Below are 10223 nucleotides of genomic sequence, written 5' to 3'. Positions count from 1 at the left end.
ATAGTATAGCTTTTATTTTGGAAAGAGCCATTTCTCTGTAATTAACTTTCTTTTCCAAAGATGAGTGATTTCTCCATCAGATAGATTTATTATTATTATTATTATTTTGTTGTTTCAGCAACATTAAATTTAAAAACTGTACTTTTGAGTTAAAATATATATTTATAATTTTAATAAATGAGAAATTAAATTGTATCGAAAAAATATCGAACCGTCAATTGTGTGTATCGTTGCACCTCTAATAAACATATATGGATAAAGCCAGGATTTTTTTACATTAGTAATTCCTTTTGTACATATTTTTTATTGTTCTTGATAATAAATTAATTAAAGCAACAAAAGAACCTGAAGTGCCAGTTGGGAGCCGAAAGAGCCGGCTCTCTGAAAAGAGACGGAATTCCCATCACTACTGCCAGCACCTTTTGTTGGTGCTGAGGCTGCTAACAGCTGCCACATTTTCTGTGCTTGCTGCAACATGTTTTGCATTCAGATGATACCGTAAGGTTGAAGTGCTTCGGTGGTATGCAAACTCACTTTCTGCACAACTCCACTTCTGTCGGGATAACGTTTTCTGATCAGTCCTAGCAACATAGCTCTGATGTGTGCATCAGTATAACTGGTTTATCAGGAAATCATGCAGTGGTCCCCTTTTGTCTTTGCTTGGAAAGCAAAGTGCGATTAAATGTGTTATTTTTGTCAAATCAGTTAACACTTTAAATTCCCACTTTTTGAGTAGATACTTATGTTATTGTGTCTAACAACAATAACGACATATGTATAACAAGGTGCAATAATAACAGTGTGCAATACACATACACTTATTCTTTATGTTATTAAGTTTAGTTAAGTTACTGTGTGGTGTTGTGTTGACTGTCATGTAGGACCATGCAATGACAAGAGTTATTGTCAGAGTTCTCTGATGGACATCCACAAACTGAGTCAGTGCTTTTATTTATTTCACAGATCTTTTATCCTAATTATTAAAAAGAATCAAACTGACACAAGAAACGACAACAACAACAAGAAAATCCAGCCTGGCGATTCAAAATAAAACCTCAAACCAAAACATAAATAATGAGGGAACGCTAAACAGCTGTGTGGAAAATCATGATTCACTGCTGCAGAGAGGACGAGAGCAACACGCACAGCTGATCGGTGCTGTTTCACAGCTGTGTGTGTGCCATGAGCTTCTGGATCTCAGGATCAGTTTTCCCGTCCTCGTACAGCCGGAGCGTCGCGTCGGGGAGCGCCGTTGTTTTGTTTCTACACCTGAAAGCTTTCCTCTCAGAAACACGTCACACCCACCCACAGTCCTGATCTACGACACAGTCAGAGCCCACTCTGCATCGTCAGCCTCCTCTTCATCAGCAGGACCCTCTGTCCAGGAAAACTCGTTCACCTGACACACACACACCCCGTGTGTGGGTTTAATTAAAGGCATTAACCCCCCATACCTACCCTCCCAAACACACAGTCAACAGGTGAGATTACCTGCAGGACTCCTTCAGTGTCATCAGCTAAAAACTGATCAGGGGTCTGTTTCACCTCCACCATCACTTTCCCGTTACCTGCACACACACACACACACACACACACACACACACACACACACACACAGGTGAGCAGAGTCAGTGCTGCAGGTACGGCAGTATTTAGAGTATTTAGAGTACTGCAGTACCTAGAAGTATGAGCAGCACGGAGCTGAAGGCCTGAACCAGAGCCTTCTCTCTGACCAACCTCTGCAGCCTGCAGCACCTCTGCAGGAACACATCTGGACCTGAAACACACGCGCACACACACCTTAGACCAGAATAACCAGGCAGCAATGTTCAAAGTGTCGGGCTCTCCCTGCCCACACCTGTGCAGGTGAAGCAGTCCGCCAGCACCGCAGCTCCTCTGCTCGTCTGTCCGTGATGAGGGAAGCGGAGCTGCAGCACGCAGCCGAACTTCAGCCTCCTCTGCCCGGCCCCTCCCCCCTCCTCCTCCTCGCCTTCTTCTTCGTTGGTGAGCTTCTTCAGCTGAAGCAGACAGACAGTGAGTCACCTGCACTCTCACTCGCTCACCTGAATATATCGATGCAGTGCTTACTGTGATGATGTCAGAGGTCCAGCCGTTGAATCCCAGGACGTGATTGGCCAGTTCCAGACAGTGTGCATGGCTCAGAACTCTGCTGCTGCCAGACAGGAAGTGAGGCGTCTGCTTGGAGCTCAACTTCACCTAAAACCCACAAATATGGCCAGGTGAGCTCCAGGAAAACACACAAAGGTCATCAAAGACGAAGAAAATGTCGTCACCTTCAGCGGCAAGTCGTCAAGCAGCGGGCGTCCGTCTGTGATGCGCTGAGCTGCAGCGGCGTGAGCCGCAGAGAAGAACTTGATGAGGGCGTAAAAACCAGGAGGGTGGAGCGGAGCGTTAGGGCTCACCTTCAACAGGTACACAGGACCGAAGGACGAGAAGACAGCATGCAGCTGGGCCTGACACACACACACACACACACAATATCAGGCAGCTGCTCAGATTGAGCACAGGCTGCAGGATGGTGTGTAACCGTGGTTACGGGGGATGCTGTGATGACACAGTGAAAGTTCTCAGGTTTTATATCCATGCAGTATCAGCTACTGCAACACTGAAGCCTTTTAAACGAAGTATACTGCATGTGTACACAGTATTACTGCAGTAACCTTGATAATACGGTGTGTCAGCGCTGGTACTGATGGTAACTGACGCTCCATGTTCACAGAGGACTGGTGCCATCTAGTGGACATCTCAGAACACTGCATGGGACAGTTTGTACGAAATAAAGTGCAGTGACATCAACAGAGTGATTATTAAAGTGCTCTAAAAATAAAATAGTGCAATAGAAAACAGCGATCAAGTAAGGAGGAAGACATGTGACTGTGTAGACAGATGTAATTGGTTGGAGAGCAGCAGAGGGCGGGTCCTCAGCTGGTGTTCAGTGCTGACTCTGATGACTGTTTACATTGTTCTCATAAGAGGACAGGAGAGAGCCGAGGAGGTGAAGAGTGCAGCAGGCTGGTGAAGAAGACCCGAGCGTGAAGAAGAAGATGATCAGCAGCAGTGAAAAGCAGAGGCTCTGAGGCGGAGCAGGGAACGCTGTTAAACTCGCCTACGTACCGTCAGCATCCCGTCTCACAGACGAACGCTTCATCACACTCATCTGTTACTGTAGTCATGACTGTTAAAAAGTTGCTGTTATCAAGTAAAACCCAAACATATTTCAGGGCTGGGCTAAGCCCCCAGGGCTTCAGGATCCTAGCAGCGCCCCTGTCCTGCATCTGTGTTTAGGTGGACAGTCTTCATTGGCCTTCATCATCATCATCATCATGACAAACAGGCCGCTGTTTCCTTCTGATAGATTTAGTATCAGAAGTATTCAGCGAGTAGCCAGGGTATCGCTGTTATCTTCATTCACTAATCCCAACATGGAGCTCACGTTATCACTTCGCTGTTAGCTCACAGTTTAACCAGCACGATCACGTCAAAGGGGCGGGGCAGTCTATAAAGGGGCCTTTGGTGGGTCATGTGACTTCCACAGAACTTGATTCTGAGAGTGCCACAAACCTCAGAGGTGTTATCAGACGGTGACTAGAAATCTGACAGGAAATGTTCTGAAGCAGCAGAAACTGGTTTCTGGCTTCACGGCTGCACAGTAAGGCTGTATCCATGGAAACGTGAAACTTCCTGTCCCACAGCCTGATGAAGGAGACGTGGGAATCAGAGCAGAGTGGATGGACGTGATTGGTCGAGCAGGCGTGTGCTCTGCGCTCTCCGTCACTCTGACCACCACCTGTTTGACTCTGTTTCAGGATCTGAGGTTAAATATGAACACATCAATCTGATCTGGGGTCAGCATGTCCAGATATACATGCGTACAACACAACGATAATAATCCACCTGACTGTGATTACTGATGCTCAGCAGGAAAACAGAGATGTGACACACTGTTCGCACACAGCGCTCTGAGGGATGTTCAGGAATGGAGATCTGATTGGTCGGTGGGCAGTGACATCACTGAAATGAAATGCTGTGATGTGACCTGAATTCAGCACGCGCTTCCCACTAACGACTCCTGCCTCACTCACCTGCAGCTCTTATGTCACATCCACTCATTTTACACCAGCAGCTCAAGACAGACCGTCACCATTTAATACAAACTGACGTCACCGTGTGTGCACTCACGTGGATGTGTGCCTCGCCGTGGGTCGGCGGGATGTCCCACACCAGCACCGTCTTATTGCTCTCCACGGGAACCCGGAAGTCCACGACCTCCGCCTCCATCCCGGCCGCACGTGTGCCGCTCCCCTGGACTGATAACGCGCTCAGCGGGGTCGCGAGAGGAGCGCGCTTCCGCTGAGAGGCGGTGCCTGCCACGGCAACCAATCAGGGGACAGAGCGACAATGTTCGACGAATCAGAGCGTTCTCCTACAAAACCAATCACTGAAGTCCACCCTCTGCCGGGCCTGACTCCTCTGAGGAATCTGGGGAAAGTTCTGGAAATCAGTTTGGCGTCATTTTAATGTTGTTCGTCACGAGTCTCACGGCTGTTATTTAACAATCCTGTCTCTGCTTTTCTATTTACGTCTGCTGTGTTGTCATAGTGATTATCGTGGAGAGATTGTTCAATGAAGCTTTTTTTGTCTGCTGAGACCGGAAGTAAGGAGTATCGGGATGAGCGCACGTGTCTGTCGCCACTCTGCTGTGTTAATAAAGTTTTATTTCCGAGTTTCTTTCTTGCCTCATCAGTGAGCTCACCCGGTGTGACGTCACTGAGAGTTTCCTGCACACCCGAAAGCGAAAACGACGATGACGTCAGCTGGGTGTTAGCAGAAAACAAAACTGCAAACCAAAATAAAAGCATGATGGTTTTCAGGTAAGGTTTGAATAAAGACTGCATGAAAAAACTCAAAAAGGGAAGCAGAAGGTTCACAACAGTAAGTGCAGAAACTCAAACATCGATTATAAAATACACAGACATCTACAAATCTTTATTTGGAAGTCCGAGCCGCAGCCTGTCTGCATCAACGGCGAGAGCGTGGAAAGGGTCTCCAGATTCAAGTTTCTGGGTGTGCACATAGACACAGACCTCCAATGGAGCTCTACCACCTCTGCGGTTTTAAAGAAGGCCCAACAGCGTCTCCACTTTCTGAGAATCCTCAGAAAAATGGACCTGAAGAAGGAGCTGCTGACCGTCTTCTACCGCTGCTCCATTGAAAGTGTGCTGACATATTGCATCAGTGTGTGGTTCTCCAGCTGCACCACAGCACAGAGAAAGGCACTCCAGAGGGTCATTAATACGGCCCAAAAAATCATTGGACATCCTCTTCCCTCCCTGAAGGACCTGTACAGCTCTCGCTGTCTCAAGGGGGCACGCAGCATCCTCCGGGACTGCACACACCCAGTCACCGGGTGTTTAAGCTGCTGCCGTCTGGCAGGAGGTTCAGGCTGCTGAGGTCCCAAACAAACAGACTCAAGGACAGCTGTTACAACAGGGCAATAGCCCTGATCAATGCAAATAGCTGACCTGACTGGATACCTCCCTGGACTTTTTTAGGGGGGAGGTAACAATGTTTAATACAATAACAATAATAATATTTATGTTTATAACAAGGTGCAATAATAATTAATGTGTAATAATAACAGTGTGCAATACACATACACTTCTTCTTCTTTTTTTATTACTTAGTTAATATACTGTGTTGTATTGTTTGTGTTGCGTTGTGATGTGTCGTATCGTGTTGTGTTATATGTAGTGCCGACGTAGGACAGTTTTCCAATCTCATTGTACTATGTACTATGTATGACTGTGCAATGACAATAAAGAGTAAAGAGTTAAAGAGTTTATTTATAGGAAACAGTGAACCGCACACACAAACAGCTTTTATTGTGAAATGCTGCTGCTTCCTGTCAGTGTGGAAAATGAAAGCGAGCGAATTCCACCCAAATGCTGTCATTCCTCTACCAATACACAGCTGATCGATCAATCAGTGATCGATCAGCCTGAGATCAATGAACTGATCACGTTAATAAGACAGAACACACACATCTGACCAATCACAGCTCACGAAGATGGACACTTCAAGACTTTCCAGGGTGCTTAAGAATATCCCAGGACTGTGAGGGTGAGGGTCCTCTAGAGGATTTCCAGGGTCCTTGAATATAAGAGCCTAAACACGCAGATTAAACACAAACTTGTATCCATGAATATAAAACCTCTGATTTAGAAACGAATAAATAAATGAATAAATAAACGTTACAAATAATTAATGCATTCAGTCCCCTCGGGACATTTGTAAATTACAGAGTGGGGACTTTTACCTGCAGACAGGTGTTAAAACCCAGCTCAGGTTCAGATCAAAGCAGTTGAAGTGTGTGTGACAACATTTATCCTGATTAAAGAGATGAGACTCTGAAAGCCCGCCCTTTCATATGGGCTCAAATTGTGGTCATAAATATTTTGTACTTGTAAATCGAATTTGTGTGTGTAATTAGATTTGTGTGGGGATTTAGTCAAAAAATACGTGTGAAACTCTGCACTCAAGTTTCAAGTTACAAGTACGAATATTGACCCTGTTTTTCTTCATTTCATCTCATTGGCCAATGTCATGTCAATCACAAATTTAACTATCCAATCAAAGAACAGGTGGGTTTGGCTATTGGAGGTGTGCTTTATGGAGCTTCAGGTCCTAGAAGAGAATAAATGCCCTTATACATGCCAGCCCAGCGTCTTCCTTCATCACGAAGGAAAACAGTCTGTGGTCGTCTGAGTTTGGTGATTTATGTGTCACAGGTTTACATGCTTAATACAGGGACCTCCAAAGCCTTTTCAACAGCGCTACGGACCTAGGGCGGGGGGCGGGGCAGTATTGTGGAAATGACAGTCTTTACTAGTGGGGATGGTTACAAAGATTTCTTCATTATGAATTAGCATACATGTTTTTATTGAACATTTGAAGAACCAGCAAAAAAAAACAGAAACTCTTGTAGAGGACATAAAGTCAGAGATAGAAAAGACAAGGAGCAGGTGCATCTAGTGCAGGTAGAGCTGCTGCAAAAACACACAGAGCCCAGCAGCCAGCAGCAAATTCTGGATCCTTGGCTTTTAGTTAGCAGTTAGCATTAGCAGCACATCCTGCGTCCGATGTGAAAGGACCTTTATGCTGCGCACTGTGACTCACAGCAATGGTCCCGGGTCAGCCCTGACTTTGTGCTAAATTAAACCTAAAGTAATAATGTGTTTCTAACCACTGATGTACCACAACTTTATCCTTTCAACAGCTACTGAAAGTTAGGGGACCTAGCTTCTATTTATATTTATATAGAGGTCCTCCAGCTTCAAACTGTATTACCCTTCAAGGACCTGCAGTTCAAAAAAGCGCCCCTCCGACAGCCAAACCCATCTGTTCTCTGATTGGATAGTTAAATTTGTGATTGACATGACATTGACCAATCAGATGAAAGGAAGAAAAACAGGGTCAAAATTTATACTTGTTACTTGAAACTTGAGTGCAGAGTTTCACACGTATTTTTTTGGCTAAGTAATTCTTTTTACACATACAAAACTGATTTACAAGTACAAACTATTTATGACCACATTATGAGCCCATACTTTCACAGCTTCTGTCTGAAAACTGAAACACGGAATTTTTGTTATGTTTTCTGTTTCCTGTTTGTAAAATAAAAGCCTGATCTCTGCTGGCAGCATGGACACGCACTCTCAGCACCGCACAGCATCTTCATCATCTTCATCATGGTCACCTGGACCGGTCTGCTCTTCATTCTCTGTGGCACCCTGACCTCTGCCCTCTGCTGTGATTGGCTCACACACTACAAAGCACCGATGGAAGAAGCCCGAGGCTTCCTCACTCGCATGGTGAGTACAGGTCCTTAAATTGGTCTTTAAAACATTCCAGGACATTAAAAACACTGCTTGGTTTTTTCAAACATGTTTCCAGGACTTTAATGATATTCCAGGACTGCATAAACATATTGTGTGAATACATAAAGAGATTCTGTATAAGAGGATTTTCAGGGTTTTTGAACTTAAGTTAGAGACTCTCAGTGATTCTTCATGATGTGACACGTTTACATACAATTCAATTTTATTAATACAGCTACAAATCACAACAAGAGGCACTTCAAGGTGCATTACATTGTAAGGTCGACCCTACAATAATACATACAGAGAAAAACCCAACAAGCATACGACCCCCTATGAGCAGCACTTTGGCGACAGTGGGAAGGAAAAACTCCCTTTTAACAGGAAGAAACCTCCGGCAGAACCAGGCTCAGGGAGGGGCGGGGCCATCTGCTGTGATTGGTTGGGGTGAGTGAGGGAGTTTTTAGGACTTCCTGATAATAATGAATTACAGTCGTCCAGCCTGGAAGTAATAAATGCATGAACTAGTTTTTCTGCGTCACTCTGAGACAGGATATTTCTAACTTTAGAGATGTTGTGTTTCTGTCCTGTGATGGGCTCTGAAACCTGACTGAAATAAGACCTTCGTCTGCAGATGTGATGAATATTCAACACAAAGTTTACTGACAGCTAAAACGATGCATTCAGAGCCTGTAGGACATTTGTAAACATCACAGGTCACATGTTTAGTGTGTAGACTGAATGTGGGGACGTCAACAACACGTCACGATTGGCAACAGCTCAGAGTGATGTGGTGAAATGAAGCGCTGTCTCTCTGTTTCAGGGCGATCAGCTGACTGAACAGCACTCTTCAGTTCATCCGGTTCGATTCCCAAAACATCTCTACAAGCAAATAAAAAACTCTGAGGTAGGTCACATGACTACATCGATGACATCACATCTGTTTGTCAATCAGACGCCTGCAGCTCACCTCTCTCTCTCTCTCTTCAGGTGGACTCAAAGCTGGTTTTCATCAGAGACAGTCTGCAGCTTATTTTCTGTCTGTATCGCCATGACAACCTGTCAGCCGCTCCCTGGGGCGCCGACAAGACGGAGGGCTTCCTGACGGTCATCCACAGACAGATCATGGAACTGAGCGCGTGTGTGAGTGGACACGCCCACTTCACTGCTTTCAGCCTACTCACAGGAGCAAACATGCACCCACACCCACTCTCCTTCACCTCCTCCCAGAGCCTCCTCTTCATCAGTGCTTCACCTCCTTTCACCTCCTCCCACACCAACACTTCACCTCCTTTCCGAGCCTCAGTCTGAACTGTTCTTTGTCTCCAGGTTTCGACCAACAGTCCAGCCAACAGCAGACTGAGGAGCTACTACAGGACTCTGGCCAACAGTACTCTGTCTTGCTCTGTAAGTACAAGTACTGTAGTACTCGTTGTATTATTGTGTGTAGTGACAGTGGTAATAAGTGTAGTACTGTGTGTACAGGGCTGCAGTACTGCGTCATGGCAGCTGCTCAGGAAGGAAACCAAACTGCGCCTGGAACAGCTGGAGCTGCTCGTGGCCTCCATCAGAGTTCCTGCTGCTGCCAGCAGGAGGCGCTCTGCAGCAACGCAACAGCAACGCAACACTGACACAATATCTGAAGACTGTCTCTGATGTTCCCCTCTCTATTTATTTATTTATTCAGAGTATTTATGTATTTATATATTTATGTAAACAAAGATCTTTTTTAAATTAAATGCAGTGAAAACTGGAGGATCTGCTGTGTGGCGTTTACTGACCTTCAGAAAATCACATGATGCTGATGATGATAAATATGGGATCAGAGGGCAGCTCCTGGACAAATCAATACACTGTCAATAGATATCAATAGCAAATAATATTCATCTATAATCCAGATAATCCTCTGCCCCTCCCTGATCCAGGGCCAGGGTGGGGCAGATCTGGTCCCTCAACAGAGGACGTGCTCCATCTTCAGGGATCACGCTCCATAGCCCTCCACGAGGTGTATGGCAGTGCTGTTAGCAGAGCAGCTCTGTATCCTCTCACAGAGAGGATGGGATCCTTCCCAGACGCCTTAACGCCCACTCACACCCTGTCATGTGACTTACTGAGGTAAGTCAAAAAGAGGTGTTACCTACAGTTGGTCCTTTGGTGCTTGAGCTGGTAAACCATAGTCTGATGTCAGGTGTTGTCCCTAAAGATTTTAAACATGCAGTAGTCAAACCCCTGATTAAAAAACCTGCTCTTGATCCTATGGTTCTTGCAAATTACAGGCCTATCTCCAAACTACCTTTTCTTTCCAAAATTCTTGAAAAGGTAGTT

At 45.4% G+C, this 10223-nt stretch overlaps 2 protein-coding genes across 2 annotated transcripts; one reads left to right on the top strand and one right to left on the bottom strand.

Moving 5' to 3' along the window:
• Nucleotides 1-1027: 1027 nt before the first annotated feature.
• rdm1 (RAD52 motif containing 1) lies at nucleotides 1028-4423 on the bottom strand. Its single transcript, XM_005753004.2, has 7 exons — nucleotides 4201-4423; nucleotides 2295-2474; nucleotides 2089-2217; nucleotides 1859-2018; nucleotides 1679-1777; nucleotides 1492-1568; nucleotides 1028-1399 (listed from the first exon to the last, which is right to left on the bottom strand). Exons 1-7 carry the CDS (start codon nucleotides 4297-4299, stop codon nucleotides 1319-1321), a joined length of 825 nt encoding a protein of 274 aa, XP_005753061.1. The 5' UTR covers nucleotides 4300-4423; the 3' UTR covers nucleotides 1028-1318.
• A 760-nt stretch (nucleotides 4424-5183) lies between these two features.
• On the top strand, nucleotides 5184-9554 carry LOC106456534 (interferon a3-like). The gene is made up of 6 exons (XM_013915895.1): nucleotides 5184-5237; nucleotides 7722-7892; nucleotides 8722-8805; nucleotides 8889-9041; nucleotides 9228-9305; nucleotides 9384-9554. The coding sequence occupies exons 1-6, from the start codon at nucleotides 5184-5186 to the stop codon at nucleotides 9552-9554; spliced, it is 711 nt and encodes a 236-aa protein (XP_013771349.1).
• The last annotated feature ends 669 nt before the right edge of the window (nucleotides 9555-10223 follow it).

Source organism: Pundamilia nyererei, unplaced genomic scaffold (assembly GCF_000239375.1).
Source record: "Pundamilia nyererei isolate P.nyererei 1_Seehausen unplaced genomic scaffold, PunNye1.0 scaffold00394, whole genome shotgun sequence".
Classification (NCBI taxonomy): Eukaryota; Metazoa; Chordata; class Actinopteri; order Cichliformes; family Cichlidae; genus Pundamilia; species Pundamilia nyererei.
This window is presented reverse-complemented; position numbering and strand designations above follow the sequence as displayed.